Source organism: Motacilla alba, chromosome 5 (genome assembly GCF_015832195.1).
Source record: "Motacilla alba alba isolate MOTALB_02 chromosome 5, Motacilla_alba_V1.0_pri, whole genome shotgun sequence".
In the NCBI taxonomy this organism is placed as follows: domain Eukaryota; kingdom Metazoa; phylum Chordata; class Aves; order Passeriformes; family Motacillidae; genus Motacilla; species Motacilla alba.
The window spans coordinates 32,705,877-32,723,992 of record NC_052020.1 but is presented as its reverse complement, the minus strand read 5'-3'; the positions used below and the strand labels follow the sequence as shown (position 1 = coordinate 32,723,992).

General features: G+C 37.8%; 1 protein-coding gene and 1 long non-coding RNA gene across 4 annotated transcripts in view; one reads left to right on the top strand and one right to left on the bottom strand.

Annotated features, from left to right (window-relative positions):
• The window catches only part of DPH6 (diphthamine biosynthesis 6), a 186,076-nt gene extending 183,894 nt beyond the window's left edge, over positions 1–2,182 (bottom strand). The window contains exon 1 of one of the 3 annotated variants that reach the window (XM_038136841.1): positions 1,796–2,182. In XM_038136841.1, coding sequence (XP_037992769.1) covers positions 1,796–1,818 — 23 coding nt within the window. In that variant the 5' untranslated portion in view covers positions 1,819–2,182. Of the gene's footprint in view, positions 1–1,209; positions 1,364–1,795 lie in introns of those variants that run through there. The other 2 variants (XM_038136840.1, XM_038136842.1) reach the window with 2 other exon arrangements.
• Positions 1,257–18,116, top strand: part of LOC119701016 — a 47,582-nt gene continuing 30,722 nt past the window's right edge. The window contains exons 1-4 of the long non-coding RNA XR_005256981.1: positions 1,257–1,383; positions 10,030–10,298; positions 12,656–12,718; positions 13,876–13,988. This is a non-coding gene — a long non-coding RNA (uncharacterized LOC119701016). The remainder of the gene's footprint in view (positions 1,384–10,029; positions 10,299–12,655; positions 12,719–13,875; positions 13,989–18,116) is intronic.

The following is an 18,116-nucleotide window of genomic DNA, read 5'->3' as shown; positions in this document are numbered from 1 at the left end:
CCTATAAAAGACTTCCATGCAAAATTCCTTTCTATAGACAAGTATAACAACCTACAGTTAAGACAATTCTAGAAGAATTTTAAAGAATTGAAAAACATCCTATTTCAGGTTGAAGACTGGTTTTAAAATGTCTATGATTTAGCACAAAACAAAATGCAGGGTTTACCCCATAAATACCACCTTAAAACAAGACTATCAACTTTTAGTGTGGCCAACATTCTACAAGGAAAAAAAAGCAGGTTAAAGTGGTTTCATACATAATCCTGACCTTTGCAAAAGTAAGAAGCACTTTTCAAATACTTTTTTCCCCCTCTGATCTTTCGCGAGCTCTGTTACAAAGACTTCAGACACTTTGATGTCTCTTTAAAACTCTTCTTAAAACTATTACTGAAACTAAATCCATCCTTGTAAAATAGACCATTAAAATAGCAATAGTGTTAGAAACCTGTTTATAGGATTTTATTCCATCCTGCCTTTTAACACATTCCTGTGCTTTGAGAATATCAAAGTAAATAATCCTGAAAGACAAAATCTTATCTACAAAATAAAATAAAAAAAAAAATTGAAGATGATTTTTTCAATACCATATTTAAGCAAATCTAGAAAAACAGACAACATTTCCTGTATTTTCTCCTTAGCATGAGGTTCAGAATGATTTGCAGTTGTTGTGGCCAAATTCCAGTTTCAACAAGGTTTGATATTAGACATTCCCTGAAAAATTTAATACATTAAATGTTCCGACTTAAGTAAATAGCTACTGCACCCAAAAATAAAAATACACAGCTCACATCTGCACAATTCTTTTCCACTTAGAGGCTTCCTAGCTTGTTATTTTTTAATTAACTATTGTTTCTTAAAAAAAAAAAAAAACACATACGTATCCTTATCAGAAAATGTTAGTTTCAAAAAAAAACAAAAACAACAACAACAAAAATTTACAAGAATTGCAGAAACTAACAAAGAAACTTACAAAAAACACGGGACGGTGGGGTGGGGGGGGGGAGAGTGGGACTGGGGGAAGATGGCAAGCACAGCAACCCTTGACAGACACGGCTGTGTCCAACTCCAACGACTGAAACGAGCTAGCTTCATCATTTTAAAACTGGCAACATTTAATCTCTCGCACAAAAATACACTACAAATATCTATCGTTAAGCGTTGAAGAAATCTACCCTGAAAGAGCTTAAGATACTTGGAAAGCAAAAGCACCTGGACATTGAACTGCAAATGAGCAGAACCCTGTTTTTAGAGCAGGACACGCGGCCCCCGCTCTGCGCCCCGGGGAAGGCGCTGCCGGCGGCCCCGGCTCTCGCCTCGCTGCAGACGGAAGACCCCGGGAGACCGGGATATCGGAGAGCAAACGACTGGGGGAAATAACTGCAGGTCTTGTTTTGGCTGGGGGGGTGCGGGTGTGTTGGCTGGTTGTGGGGGTGGTTTATTTGTTTGGTTTTTGTTTGTTTAATTTTAAAAATACACCGGTTATTCTTGAATTCTGCCGTAACACGGGAATTCTTCCCAGTGTGTCCCTACGCGCAAGCAGAGACCGACCCGCCGCGGCACTCGCAGAGGCCACAGGCAGAGCCGGCAGCCGGCTGGCAACGAGTTACCAGACGAGGGGAAGGGAGGGAGCAGGAAACGCATGGGCGTGAAGGCCGAGCGGAAAGGGCCGGGCGGGTCTCCCGGGTGGCGCTGGGTGGAGCGCGACCCCCGGGCGGGCAGGGCTTCTCCCCGCGCCCTCTCTCCTCCTGCGAGACGCCCCTCGCTCGCTCACATAGGCGCTCCGTCAGCGCGTTACCTGATCAAAGCCACTACTCTCATGTTGCTCGCAGGCCGGGGGCGGTAACACTGACAGGGAGGTGGGCGACAGCCGGCAAGCGTAGCGGGGAAGGAGCCCGATCGCAACAGCCGCCCTGGGCTGCGCACGCTGCCGGCTCCTCCGTTGCTACCGCTACCGCTTGGCCGCCTCCCCTACCGGGCCCTCCTCTCGGGGCAGGCCTGCAGACTGCCTGCGCAGACCGAGGCTCGGCGAGCCGGCGGCCCCCGTGGTCCGGGGAGGTGCGCTGCCTCCGCCGCGGTGCTGCGCGCCGGCCGGGGCGGTGCGGCCCGGGCGCGGCCCGGGGGCGGGCGGGAGGAGGGTGCGGCCGCGGAGGCAAAGCGCCGGGCGCCTATGGAGGGCAGGGCGGCCGCCCTGCCAGGCCCGGGCCGCCCGTTTGAGGCCGTCGTCCTCCTGGCACTTCCCTGTGTCCTTCAGCGAGGGACCGCGGACCTGCTCCAAGTGGCTGCTGCCTAGGGAGCAGGGCCGACCGAGGGAAGCTACCCCCTCCCCTTGGGGTGCCCGGCGCGGGGACTGTGGGGCATAGTCGCAACTCCACCGCGGCCCGGGGCAGGGAGGCCAGCAGGGCCCGCTGGGAGGGCAGGAGTTGCTGCGGGGCATTACAAGTCGCCGCGGACCAGTGACTGCGGCAGCGGGGAGGTTGGAACAGCAGAGCTGAGCAGGCTGCCTCGCTGCTCTCCGATCGCAGGCGAGCACAAAATGTCCATCTGTATCCTCGGCTTCAACTGCTGCAGACCGAAAATGGGATCTCCTCATCTGATCCCTGTTTTGGGCCAATTTTCTGACCAATCCTGCCATGAGGCACATGACCGTCACCTTTGTAGGCTTGCAGGCTAAGTCACAAGGTTAACCAGGTGCCCAGTGTTCTGACACCTGACGCAGAATTTATTTCCCCCATGTCACAGAAGAAACTTGGGTTAGTTTTTTCAAAGAAACTTCATTGCTAGACTAACTTTAGGAGTCCTGTATCAGCCGGTAAAGGCATTGCTGTTGGTGTTGTGGCAGGGTTTCAAGCAGCAGTTTAAGGCCCCGCCAGTCTATGGGCTTTGGTTCCTAGGGCCTGTGAGACTAAAGAGGGGCAAGAAGCCAGGGGTACGTGCTTGGCTGGCCACCTTGGCTGGAGCCTGGTGTGCAGGGTCAGCGGGACCAGCACAGTGCCTCAGGGTGAGCCTCGGGGCTGCCCGCTCCCTGCAGTGCCACCCTGCCACCTGCAGTGACCCGGAGTGCCAGTTCATGGTTCCTGCTGAATTTAGTTACAGCAAACGCCGCTGTACAGAAGGCTTTGTCCCTCCAGGCTGGGAAAAATGCTTTATGCACTGGGAGTGCTAACTTACCAGTCCCCTGTAATGTGATGTTATACAATGTTATATAACAATCTGTACTACTCAGGCTTTACATTAGTTCCTTGCACATAGGCTGCTGAGTATGAAGTTCCTAGGAAGAGATAAGATGGCAGAAAGCACTCTAAAAAAAAGCACTTTGTTATAGTGATAAATATTCCAAAATAAATGCATAGTGAAACAAGTATATGTTGGGGTTTTTTTTTTATGTACAGCTCATGAAACAGCTTGAAAAGCCACTTTTTTTTTTTTTTTTTTTTAGGTTGATTTTAGTCAGCACATGATTTATACAGTAAATCACTGCAAAATAGGAATGAATAATTATGGGCAGATATGAAGGTGATGATGCCATCCTAAATACACTTTTGAAAAGTTGAGAAATGACAATTGATATAAAACTTATTTGCTAAGTAGTTGTGTAGAGGTAGTAAACACAAAATAGATTTTTCTGTGTTGGAATAATTACAAAAAACATACATTAAAAAAAAAAATCAGTTCTTGCTTTGGCCACCACAGGCTGGCATTATGAAGCTGGATATTTGACTTGCCTCGGAATTGCTTACAGGGCATTTGAGATTCCTACTAGTTTATTGATGATGACATACTGTGTAAATCTTTGAAAGCTTTCTCTGCTCTTCAGAACATCCTAGGTGATCTAAGGGAGGGTGTCTTAGATGTGAAATTCTGATGAAACCACAGGAAATTTTAGGGTTTGGGACTTCTCTTTTTAGCTCATGAAGGTAATGGAGACCTGTTCTGAACTAGAAGAGACATTTTTAGCAGAGATTACTAAAATGAATGAAACAATACTGCATAGTACATGAACTAGTAGAAAATAACCAGACCTCTGAGGAACTGTAAAAAAAAAAAGCAGAACAAAGTTATTTGATTTATTGCCCAGAAAATTAAAAAAAGAGGAAAGTAATCTTGTGATACATCGTCTCTATATTTTCCGGGTTTGAATGATGCATATTTACTTATTTATTATCACAAAAAATAATAATTTGGCTAGTTTTGAACTCTTAGAATATACTTATTTGCAATATTTAGCAATGATACAGGGAAAGTAAAAATCATGTACATAAATTATTCTACTGCTTTGTAACATGGAGAGGCCATATAATCTGTAGCTGTAATCAGACAGCTTTAGAAGAAATACTCAAAGACTTTTAAAGATCTTCTCTAAGCATTGTTAGAAGATTTGCAAAGAGTAATACTGCATTTTCAAAAAGGTCTGTTATTATTAATCTGTTGTTGATACTATATAGCTGGGCTTTGGGGGGATGGTTCTATTGCATTCAGTTTTACAGCTTCCAAAAAAAACAGATTTCTCCTTACAAGTCAGACTTATTTGAAGTAGAAGTTAAATACAATACTGTAGGACCAAGGTCTGTTTCATTTACTAGTGCAAATAGAATTTTTGCTGCTACTTGATGAAGACATTAGTAATTATTTGCACAAATAAAAAAGTGGCATTTGGGTCCCAGAATTTGTGAAACATATCAAAATTTAACTAATAAAGTGGGGTTTCAAAACAGATTTGCATTTTACCCAAAAGGATGCTGCTTTCAAATGATGTGGAATATATTCTATGATAAAATCTGTTTGCTTTCATTCACCTAATGGAATAGCTCTTGTGTAGTGTCACTGCTCTTAAAAAGTTCTGCCATATGACAGTGGACAAAAGACAGTGCACCATCTCTCAAACTGCTTGCCCCAAGACATTCTGCCACAGCAGCTCAAACAATAAAATCCACCAAAGCTGCTTTTCATCTTGGGGTAGTACTGGCTAGTTTGTGCAGAAGACCTGCAATGGCTCAGTGTTTCTTTTTCACCCTTTTCTTCCTAGAAAGTTGAAAATAATGATAATGAATTAGTATAACTGGAGGAACCTGTCAGAGGATTGAAAAAAGCAATGCAGTATCCCTAATGATCTGGAATAGTTAATTAAGTTCTCTTATAAATGAGTTCCAAAAATAACTTACTTTCAGTAAGTTATTCTGAGAAACAGTCATTTTAGCATACCTGAGCTGCAGTGCCTCTTAGCAAAGGGCCAATTATCTGGTGATTGGCAGTTAAAGGTGAACTAATGAAGTTCTTAATTAAAAGATTTCCTATTATAATCACCAGTAAGTAACAGAATACTGCATACATAAAGCAGATATAATGTTAGAAGAATATTTCCATTTTGAAACAAAGGTTTTGAAAATCGTCTCCGCCTTTGCTTACCAGGTCCAGAATGGGAATGGTAGAGTTTTCACGGGTGTAGCTGGCAGTGTGACACTATTGGCCTTTATTAGGGTGTCCTGCTCTGACTGTCCTACAGTCAGAGGTGTTTTCCTCATTTAACAGGTGGCAGAATTTTTTGCTGCTCTTAATACCCAAAGTTCTCTATGTAATACAGAAAAATGGTTTGAAATTTTACAGGAGAATATGTTGGTCAGACTTTTAACTAAGAAACTGGCTGCAGAGTTCCTTTAGCTGCTTGTCGTCAACAGCTTCCCTGAATTTTCACTTACTTCACAGTAAGCAGGATATTTTCAACTTCTCCACGAGATTATACTAGAATTATATTTTGAGAAAAAAATTCTGGTTTGTCAGCATGAGATGCATTGACACACTACTAAAATCTGAAAAAAAGACATTTCTCAGGCTGTATCTCTCCCCATTCAGACGTACAAGGACTCCAGGTCCTACTGTCTACATTTCTACAGCTCAACATACTGCTCTGAATGCCACATAACCACACTAGCAGTTGATGATGCCCCAGATAAAACAACCTGTTAAGATTAGCTTGGGCACCTTGTCACACTGATTGCTTCTTCTTAGACCAAAATAGGCATACATTGACTTAAAGTTGATCTCCAGCCATTTGCACAGACGTGGCCCTAGTGATCAGCGCTGTGTGTGAAGAATGACTTATTTGGCCTATGGTCTCCTTGCTCTTAAGTGCTCCATATATTTTTTGAATTCTTTCTGCAGAACTATGAAATTCAGGAACTTTATTTTGTCCTTTGTATAGAACTTTTTAGAACTCTTGGACTGGTATTCATTAACCACTATGACAAACAGAATTTAGCCTAAGTTAGCATTATATAGGTTCTTGACTAATAGGTAATTGTCCTTATATGATGTCAGTTTTTCTAAGCTTTTGATGAACTTCATTAACCTGTGAAGTTCTACCATTCTTCAGAGGGTCAGAAGTATACCATTAACCTTAAAAGGTCATGTCTCTGTCAAAATGACCTGTGTTTCCATCAGGCGCTAGTGCAAGCTAAATTAATATTCAGTGACAGATCAACAATTTTTTCACTTGACTAGATGAATTTTCAGTGTTTGAAATCTTTATTCTCTCTATTAGTAAAAGCACTAATATTAATTACCACCAAGAGAAACTGTTGAGTGTGACTGGCAAATCATTAATTTACCATTTTCTGTTAAGCATAATTCATGATATTTAAATGTATTTTTCTCCATGTGAAGTCTTTAAGTTCTCTTAAGATAAAAAATTATGTCTCACCACCTTCAGGTCACCAGGAAGCCTGCAGTAGTAAAGGAGTTTCTCTTCTGCATATACCTATTTTGATTGTAATTAAAAATTTAAGTGGGGAAGCTATATTTACAGGTTTAAAGCACTTTTATATTCTCTTCACTTTTTCTTCCTTATTAAAATGATAGGGGTTTCAGAAACCAAGATTTCAATTTTTTGTGGAAATTTTAAATGCAAAACAAATTTGTGAGCTAATCTAATGATACCTTGAAAAAATCAGAGATGAGTTTATTGCAAAGAAGTACATGTACAAGATTCAAAACCAAGTCCCTGTTATCTAGCACAAGATGTTTCCTGTGGAGCTGTATTAACTACCAATGGAGACTGAAGACAGAAATTTTGGAGTGTTTCTGCATGTTGGAGACTATTAACCATTCTAGAGAGGAAGAAAGAGACTAGGTTCAATAATCCTTAAAATGTGTTCATCATCCAACAAATTTGAATCTAAAACATTAGGCTTTAATTTATTGGGAGTTAGCCATCTATTGGCTGCAAAACACCCAGAAAAAAAATGTGGTCATGGATAATAATCCATGAGAACAGAGAAAAATTAGCTGTCTATTTAATGAGGTTAAGCTACAGTGTCTTCTCATCATTATAACCTAAACCACTGGGATCTTGTAGGCAGAAATGGCTGAGATACTTTTACAGAAATTTAGAGAAACAGCTTTCAATGAAAAGAGTCAGAAAATTGAACTGTTGCAATGAAAATCTAAAAAGGAACTTTTGTCTCTTATTGTAGTGGTATATAATTTGAGATCATTCCTCACTTAATAAATGGTTCTGCAGTTCATCATTGATTAAAACATTTGAGTAGGTTAAAGCTGGTGAAGTTTCAGGGAAATAAGCAAACAGCAAGTTTTTTTGCCCATTTGTTTCATTGCAAAAATCTTCCTGTACTATAAAATATTTATAACAGAGTTGTAAGTAATAAAAAGGACTATTTTCTTTTCATTCCACTCTTCCTATTTGTTCAATTTTGTCAGTAAAAATAACATTAATAACTTTAACAATCAAAGCAGATTTTAATGTGTCACATTTAATACTCTTCATCTCACAGTTAAGTTTTTCAAGAGAGAATTAATCTAGTAAATATGGAGCTGTTTTGACCTAATTAGCAAAGTGGTGAGCTTAATTTTGAGTGATACAGAGAAAGCATTTCATTGCCGAAAAGAAGCAGCAAATCAGTTTTACTTTTCAATGTCCTATTGAGCTGTATGACATCATGTGTAGTATAAACCACTTGACATAATCTGCCTCTGATTTTGAGTCCTGAAGGAAGGGTGGCTGTGACAGTGCCCTTTGAAATAACATTGAAGCTTCAGCTCCCATGTCAACATCATGCTCTAATCAGTGCAGTCTTTTTTGTCACAGGGTCTTCCACCTAATAATTGACCCTGACATATGCTATTCACTCTACCCCTTGGCTTTGGTCATATAATTCCTGTCATGGTCAATTATTAGGTGATAGAGCCTGCAACCACAGGGACCATTGCTTAAAATCATCCTACACAGTAAGCCCTGAAGTGACCAAATTCACATCTAACTGGAGGGGAAGAGAGGATCTAGTCTTTGATAAAACTAATATTCCTTTCACTTCTATATAGAAAAATGTCAATTTTCATCATCCTGTAAGTTACTGAGACAAATGGAGACAGTGCTATTTCTGAAACAGGTTAAAGAAAAGTAGAAAAACCTTTACCAAACTCAACACACTCTGAAATGAGGAAATTGTCTGTATGAGCATACAGTATGCATAAAAATTAGATTACACTACATTTGAAAGGCAGATGAGAGTTTGAGAGTGACAAGTGGGCACGTGCTAAAAATAAGGGCATGTTACTTCCTTTCCAACACTGCTTTGTCTGTATGCTTTCTTTGATGTTGTTTAAGCTTTGAAGTAAAGAAATACTTTTCAAGAGTCTGAAAGGTACTTCTGATTACTATATTGATAAGAACTGGTTTTGAACAGTAAGATCTCTTGTGGTTTTCCCATTGGTTCTATAACGCCTGAGAAGTTGCACAATGACAAAAACGAGAACACCTGCTCTCTGTCTTCATACAAGCGTTATGATTTTCAAAACCAAACAGTTCTGCAGTCATTGTATTTCTGCAGAAATGTTAAAAAACTCATTACAACTTCAGGAATATGAGCTGAGAAGAGCAAAAGTTTACCATCCATCTGCAAAGACTGAAAGACAGTTTTGTGAACTACTGGTTTACTTCACGGATTCTGTGTCCATAGTCAACTATGCCACTAACCCAGAGGACTCTCCCTGTTTTTTGCTGTGTGAACATTAATTTCAATTTGCTAGGTACCATTGCCTGTTTATTTGGGTTTGGATTTTTTGGTTGGTGGGCTTGTGGGTTTTTTAGAGAAAAATTTAAGGGAATTTTAATAATCTATAGTCTTTTCAAGTCACAAATTATTTGTCTATGGGAATCTTACACTGGTTTGTTTCACTGCTGGCAATTTACTGAATTCTCTTATATATAGAACACAGCTCAGAAATAATCTGTTAAAAACCCTTGCATATCTGCTGAGTTTTACAGGTAATACAAGATATAATATTCTGAAAGATGTGATTTGGTGATATCTGTATTGCATTTCTTAGCCTGAGTAGACAAAGCTCTAATTAACATTCATACAATTATCTAAGGCTTTAAAATCCCATCTGTCTTAATGATGTATACATAGCATAGCAAGCCCAATAAATACCAAGCACATACAATGGAAATGCTTTTAATTTAAACTATATATATAACACTGCTTACTGAAGCTCTTGTACATATTCTGTGGTTCAATTGTATGGTTATCATATGACTTGAAAACCTTCCTCCTGAAGTACACAGTCCTGCATATATCTGAGAACTGTTAGTTCAACAACTGCTGTTACTGTGTGCAATATCCAAACAAGTAAACTTTGGAAATGACTGATTCAGCTACATATGAATTACCTGGTGTGTAACCTGGCTCAGGTGTTTGCAAGACAAAAACTGACCTTGAGTGAACATATGAATAGATGCGAATACTAAATTTTCCACACCTTCAGAATTTAAAAAAAATAAAAGTGCTGTTCCTAACATGCACTCTTTTATCTACCCTGCATGTATCATATGACATTCTAAACATTATTTCATAGAGGAGTTAATTCAGCTTTCAGCAGTGTGCAGTCTGTGAAGCAAGGAGAATAACTCCTGTCTGCTTTATGGTTTAAAGCATGATTGAATATACTAACAGGGCTCCATGAAGTACTTATTTCAATATATGTAATGTATTTTTAAAATATTTCATCTCTATACAGGTCTCATCCTCTCAAGAAGTGGAGCATCTCTATTGCACTTAAGAAGACGAGTCAATAGAGACCAAAAATACTGAGAAAGCACCAGTGATCTGAATCTAGAAATTTTATTCTCTGGTCAATAACTTGTTGATCGTTGCTCGATCATTCCTGCTACTTCTGTTGCTCTTTGTTTCAGTTTCTCTCTATATAAAGTGACATAGCTATACCTTGCAGAGTATTTTGAGAATTATGGGAGTTTACAACTGGATAAGATAGAAAACATCATTGTAGTAAGTATTTTTAGAAGAGACTTTTCATAAACCTTTTGACTCCATTGCTCTAAAAATCATTCTTATAATTTAAATTATGGCAATTAAGGGAAATACTTTTTGTGTAATGAATAAGATAATTTATAGTTATATAAATTTATTAGATTAGCTTATTTTCAATGTTTATATGCAGGTTCTTCTGGGAAAGTGGACAGGAACATCAGAAGCATTATTTAAATCTCACCACGGCAACTGATTTTTCTATGCTCTATCAAGTAACATATTTGCAAAACTGCCAGATGGGGAGAGAAACTGCAGTGAGAAAATAATGGTGAGGTTTGTAGTACAGGAAAAAAGGATCAGACATTAGATACATTATTTTAACAGCATGAGGAACTTTAAATGTTTAACGAACTTCTTAAATAGAAGCTTTTCATTGATCTCTCTTCTGCAAGGGTAGCAAAAGGAAAAGGTGAAAGAAAACCATACAGCTAAAGCTGACACAAATCCTAACCAAACACAATTAATAAGGAGTATAAAAATGGTAAATATTTGAATGATAAATCTTGTGGCAGTATGGGAGTCAGAAGGTTACTACGAGTTTTGCATTAAAGATTTCTAATAGGGTATATCCAGTCTCTCCTCCTTCCATTATGGATACAATTGGTAAAAAACAGCTTTGAAAGATTTGATTCTCCCAGGCTCTTATGCATACTACAGCATTCAAAGCAAATATTTAAAGATAGAAAACTTGTGAAACCTCAGTGCATTTTTTAACCCATTTGCAGGCAGCATTAGATCAACAGCAGAAATAATTGCTGTCAGTTTGTACTTTTTGACCAATAATTCTCTGTATTTTCTGCAAGAAACTTGAGTGATGCAAATGACCTTATTTTTACAGCATGCTTTTATTAAATAGTTTATTATTTTGGCAGACTAATAAAGATTTTGGTATTTGCTTTTATTTGCAATAATATTACCACGACATAAAAAAGGATTTTATGTTCTTTTTGAGGAACAAGGAGGATAAAAGTGTTGATGGATAGTGCAACTAAGGCATCAGCAATGAGCTGGAAATGAGACACATAAATATGAAAGCAGAGCTAAGAAAATAGAACTGCACCCTTGGCCTTTCTTAAAAGAACATGCACATGCCATGGTTCATTCATACAGTTACAGAAACTCCTTTTGTTTTTAGTGAGTCAGTGAAAATATGCAAAGACTAAAATATTACCAAGATTCTCAGTTGTTTGGCATATTTCTGTAGTTAATGTAGTTGTGAAACGTTTCAAAACATTTAGAGAAATGACTGTTGATGATGATTTTTTTGTAGACATGTATTTTCTTTGAAGTATAAATTTGTCCTTTTTTTCTAGTTATGTCTTAGACAAAGGTGGTGAAGCAAGATCAGTGTTCAGTTTTCCTATTTTTGCCCTTCAAACAGACCTAATTCTTTAAATATCAAAGAGCTGAGACCTCATAGCCAGATCAGACAATCACACCAAGGTTTTAAAAACAAAATTATCAGTCCTGTAGTAAAAATAAAAGAAGCCTAGATAGCATGTAACAGAATTAATTTTATTTTATATTGGATGGAGAGTTTGGTTTCAGATTGAGAAGATTGTGACTATAATATTAATTTTGCAATAATCTGAGCTCCTTGAGAATGGGGAGTGTTAGATGCAAGGGATATTCAGCAGTAAGAAATTTATTGATTCAAACACATAATTGGATGTGCCTTGGAAGTAATGATACTTCCTTGATTGAGGGTGCTTAAGATTTGAATTTTGCTTATAGCCACTCCTCAAAAAGACAGTTGAAGTAGAAAAATATGAACAGAACAAATACCACATGAAAAAAAGCTAAACAGGCAAACAAAACTTTCTCTCACTGGAAATTTGTTTGTTCCATTTGCCTTTTCTAAAAGTCAGCCAGTAAATAGGAATCACGAAGTATGAGTTTCTCAGAAGAATAAATCTAGCAATTAATTATATGTCAAGGCTTAAGAATCAAAAAACTGCTTATGCCCATTGCCAGTCATTCACTCCCTGTCAGTAGTAGTTCACATCTTTCCTGGGATGGCATCCAACCACAGTGGCATCTAAAATATAGCAGGCTATATTGTTACAGTTGGAGGTGAAATTGAAAGTTGCACCAAACAGAAGTGACAAATTCACATTGCTCAGTGTTGCCTAGCAATAAGAGATGAGTTTATTATGAACACTTGACTCTATATCCATCGCAAGGAGGCTTTGTATTCACACCAAAATGCCACTAGTCTTACAGTCAAAAGGGGCAAAAATAGGGTGGGCAGAAGGAGGGAACAGTCACAGTAGTTGTGAGTATGTTCTGTATTTCAAGATTTCTCTCTTTCTCAGGGGAACGGGTCAGGAAGGAGAAGGCACAACCTGCCTCCAGCTGAACTCTTTGAGATTGGCCAGGTAGCTTGTTACAGACCTTAATCGTGCTTTTGAATGCCCTTAGTAGTGCTGTTTCATTAGTAATGGCTTGTAGTTCAGACACTGCAAACAAAATCTTTACTTAATGTTCCGAAGAGCTGCTCAGTAGTTGTTTTCATTGTGCAGAGTTTTCCATTTGCTTCTGCTCTATTTTCATTTTTTTCTTTGTTTTTTTTTTTTTTTTTTTAATTTTTCTTTTTAAGGGAAAAGAACAAGCCATGAGGGCACTTTTCCCTCCTCATACATCTTGATCTTTTCTTTTTTGACCACTGTTTATGTGGGAGAACATTTATTTCTATCTTGGGCATTGGACCTTGTCTCTGAAGGTATTAATTACCTAACTATTCACATAAATGTGTTTTGTTTAAAGAACATTTGGGTATCCTTGAAGACCTTACTGGATAGCCACCCACATATTTAGGCACATAATCAATTTTAAAAATCAATGCAATCGTTTCTATTAAACTGGCCCCCCCTCCAATAACTGATCTGTTTCTGTGTTTTTATGCCATCTGCATTTTTGACAACTGAATATTTTTGACAGCATGGTCCATTGTGCCCAAGTTCACATCATTTTTTTTCCTCTCTTTTTTTAAAACATCATATGACTACATATGTAATAAGAAAATGGGTTATATCACACATTTTGCTTTACAGATTTGGGTTCACAGTGGATTTTTTGAACTGACAAAAATTGTACAGGAGGCATTTCTATTATAAGAGTGCATTTATTTTATAGACATGATAGATTAATGAAATGCTTTGTAAATATATTGAAATTACAAAACAGTTGTGATTTTAAGAAGCTTTACAAACAAAAAAATAAAGATGAAATTTAGAGATTATATAGTTTAGGTAAAATAGAATAAAATATAGATAAAAATGCTCTCTCGTGTGAAATGTTTAATTAAAAATGCTAGTGCAGAATTATCTCCTTAGCTTATATGTTCATCTAGCCAAATTAACTGAATCCATGAAAATTTGAGAGCATAATTTTTATATTTTGTGTACAAAAATGAAGCTATTGTCTCAAATTGGGACTTAGGCAGTAAGCTTTGAAGGTACAAAACTGAGGTACTTGCATTTTGTAAATGTTTTTGTAAAAACCTTTAGTAACTTTGGTCCTTTCTTTATTTCAGATTCAACGTGTTACAAACAAACATATTCCACCTGTTACAACAATCTGGCATATTACTTCCTTGATACGTGATGATACAATACCTCTCAGGTTTGCTGAGTAGCAAAGAGAAATGTAAGCAAATGAAAAGGTTTTCCACTTTCACAGTTTTTTTCTGCTTGGGGTTCTGTTTGTCTGAGAACCGTATGAATAGAAGCCATATTTTATAGTATTTCTTTAACCTCTGCCATCTGGTGTAGGTTAGTTTTTCCACTGCCAACATATCCTAGGGGCCCCAGTACCAAAATGTTTAATTTCTAAGTAAACATTTGGACTTTATAAATCCAGTTTAAAAAAATAGAGCATTATTTTTTTAAACTTTATACTACATTTGCCACTGCTGATCACATTAATAAACACACAGACAGGTATATGGGTTTAAAGGCTTCTGGCCACGACTTTTCTGTAGCTGACCTCCAGAGATGTTAGGTCACCTGACATATTTAATCACTGAGTCATGCTCAGTTATCAGGAAGGGACTTGAATATTCCCTACTGACCTAAAGCCTGAAGTTGTGTCAAGGGATTTGCACCACCACAGCCAAAACTTTCCAAATCATGTATGGTTTCAGGCAAATAATACTCACCCATGCCAAAGCCAGAGCTTTAACTTTTATTTTTTTTTAAAATTTAAACCAAAGTTATTTCACTGCAACAAGGGGGGATTGTTGCTACAAAAGAATTTAGGCGAGTAGCTAACCACTTAGGAAAACCAAAGAATGTATTAACCATATCTCTAGCAACTTTCTTACATCTGAGGAAGAAAAAGGCCACAAAAATCATTTGCCAGAATTCCACTACCAAGACGATAAGTCCTTTTGAAACTTACAAAGAGTATAGTGTTTCACTTTGTACGAGGTAGCAAATTATCAGATTTCAGTTTGAAAAAATGCAGTGCTGTTGATTGTCCCAAGCTGATCTTTAGTCAGGGTGAAAAACTGAAAAATCCTTGCTTATGCTGAGCATGGGCAGGCAGACTGAATTATCTTAATCAGTATTCTTCAGAGACAGTCACCAGGTAAAAGACCCATGGATGATATGGGTGCACAGATTATAGAGAACATTTAAAGCTGTGTATAGGCAAGTTCTGAAGGGTAAAGAAAAGATAAATAATTAGTATCTTGTTGCTTAATTTTGATTTAGGGAAAGTTCTGAAAAAAACCTTAGGAATTTCCACTTGTTTACATGCCCACCTGATTAAATTTTTGTGTGGGTGTGTGGTTTTCCCTAAATTCTAAAATATCAAGGATATAGAAGGTTTGCCACCTTTACCTAAAGCACTTCCTAATCCTGATGAGTATTCAGAAACATGTTTCTGGCATTAAATGAATTTTTAATGAAAATTCAGTAAAGGTTTTTACTTAGTTAAGTTTATTGAGTTTCAAATGAAACAAGTCTTAAAAATTAAAACCAGTAAATTAATTAACAAGTGGCTCTTTTTTTGAGCACTGAGCTCTGAGCTGCTGTGCAAAAGTTATGCCCATTTAAACGAATTTAGAATTTCTTTAGTTTAGTCAGTGTGTTTTGGTAATGAAGAGTTATGGTATTTGTTGAATTTAAATGATACTTGTTCTGAGGAAAATTCTTCTCGTTGGACAGTATGGATGAAGAGATGAGGTATCACCTTTCAGCCAATCTGGGTGTGAAACTCTGTGTTACTTTGCAAGACCACTAATTGCATTTATTTTATTATGCTGAGTTATAAATAGCAGCATCTGGAGAGTGAACATCCTCTCTCTGCCACAGGGATAGTGACTTCTTCTACCTGGATGGACAACTGGTTAAATTGCCTCGGTATGAATCATCAGAACAGATAAACCAGTGCCCACGCAGTGATCTTTTTAGTCATCAGCAAAACTTGTTCAGTTTAATTTAGTAATTTTCAAATTCCAGCTCACTTTTAGACCATTTATATTTTTTCATTGTGGTTCTTAAGCCTACCTGCATTGGAGTGGCAGCTCACACGTTCCCTGAAACATTTACCCCAGTATTTCTTTGTAACCATTGATTAGCGCCGCAAACCAGTGCTCACATTTGTGTTGTGCCTGGAGTCACCCTGTCCCTTCAGCACCACTTACCAATCAGCTCATTCTCTTCGCTTCTGATTCTCAATGAACTCTACCCTGGATGTTCTGTGCTTGGCTAGGCATTTTAAGAGTGGATTTAGCCTTGGCAAACCATACCATCTTTTTATCTTCCCTCTTCTGCCACAGTCTTTCCTGTAAATTTTTGGTCAATGTAAGAATTTTTCAAAGGACTGGAGATCAGAATATTCATGCAGGTTTTTTGAACAAAAACACCTGTGTGAGAAGGAAAAGAATCAAAGTCAGCTCCAGCAAAGAAAAGACTAGAGTTGGTCATTGCATATTTGGCCATTCAGTAAACATGCAGCACAGCCTGGGACAACACTGTTGCTGTTTTTCATATCAGTAGTAAAAATCTATAGGAAGAATCTGGGAGTAATTTTCCTTAAATTATATCTTTTGTCACTTCTACCTTAAACTGGGTGTAAAATTGGTGCTAACTCACAATCTCTCCCAGAACAGATAGGAGGGGAGGAACCTCAGACTGAATTCCAGCACTGGGAACTGATACCCAAGTCCTGGGGGAGGGGTTCTGGGCCCTGACTTTTTTCTCTGTATTTCCTATTTAATAGCAACCTTCTCTTTTTTTCACTAACATAAATCAAATTCAGATTCATCTGCAGCTAGTCTGCCTGCCAAGTGTGGGCTTAGGGTTTCACTTGGCAGCCCCTTGCCGTGTTGGGTACTTTGTGATGCCATTATGAGGGTTTAAGTGGTTTTGACATGATTGCACTGTAATCAGTCCAATAAGGAAGAAACTCTTATATTTAAATTCTCTATAGAAGTGAATGTACCTACAGATTCAAAGTGGTGGTGAAGTATGTGGATTTTTATCAGGTGTAAATTAGTTATGTGATTTAGATTGTTATGTTTGCTGAGTAGCCAAATTCTGCCCCAATAATTACTGGGTTTTTTAATTTGATATGCATATAGGATGCATATATTCCCTATTTTTGTTAGAGAGCATGCGTGGAGAAAAAAGAAGAGGTACTCTCAGTATTATACATAACATATATCCATCCAAGAACAATGAGTAATAAACAGTCTCTGGAACTTGGCAGAAGTTTAATTCAAGGGCCATCATGGACTGCATAGTTTTGGTTTTGTGTAATAAGTAGTCAAATAACATTCAGAAATTGAAAGTGTATTTTTCTATAATACACATTTTCAAGCAGGTTTCTTGGCATGCATTTTGTTTGTACTGTGCTTGAAGTTGTTTATGGCATTAGTGGTTAGTGTGTTTGTGCATGTTTGCATTCTGTCTGTTTATGAAGTATTTCACTGGTACCCTTACACAGCATGTGGTCGGTCGAAGATTATTTTTGATAGTGTGTGTAGTCATGCATTTTGGTAAAAGACTTTAAAGTAAAGTGAGTTAAACCCTGGTTATGTGCAGTTATGTAAAGACAGACTTATAGGTTGTACATCTTCATGTAACTTAGATACAAAAAGTAATGCACCATTTTAAAGATGAAAGAGTGAGTTGGTGCCAATTTGTCCAACAATCATGGCAATTTGAGTTGCATAAAGATAGGCCAATTCTATTAATAACTGGAACATTTGTATATTTTTATTATCATAGATGTCAAAAATAATTAACAGATGACTCATTATATTATAATAATAACATGTGTGTAACTAATTTTTGATATGCACTATGGAAGCAAAAACAAACCTCTAACAGGGATAATTTAAGTCGCTTCATTCTCTAATTGACAGCTAAGTATAGGAAATACTTTTCAGGACCCAGACACAGGGCTGTGAATTTAATCTGTGAATTACACTGGGCTTAGAGTGTTAGTTGATACTTTTGATGGTGTTTTCGAAGTATGGGTTGTTCAGCACGTATCTAGTGACATTACAGGAATATTATTTGCAGAAAATATAGATTCTGAGCAGGTCTAGACACTTACAGACATCAGTTCTGTAAGGATTTTGTGAACGTTACAGAATAAAATATTATTGCTTTATTTAGATGCCTAACTGCAATTTTAAGAGCACTGTTTTTCCCATGAATCTTGAAACTTAAGGAAAACAGAGCTGACCAATAATTAATTATTGCAAAAATTCCACTTGTAAGTACTATTTCATTACTATTGTTAATAAAGTTCTTCATGGTA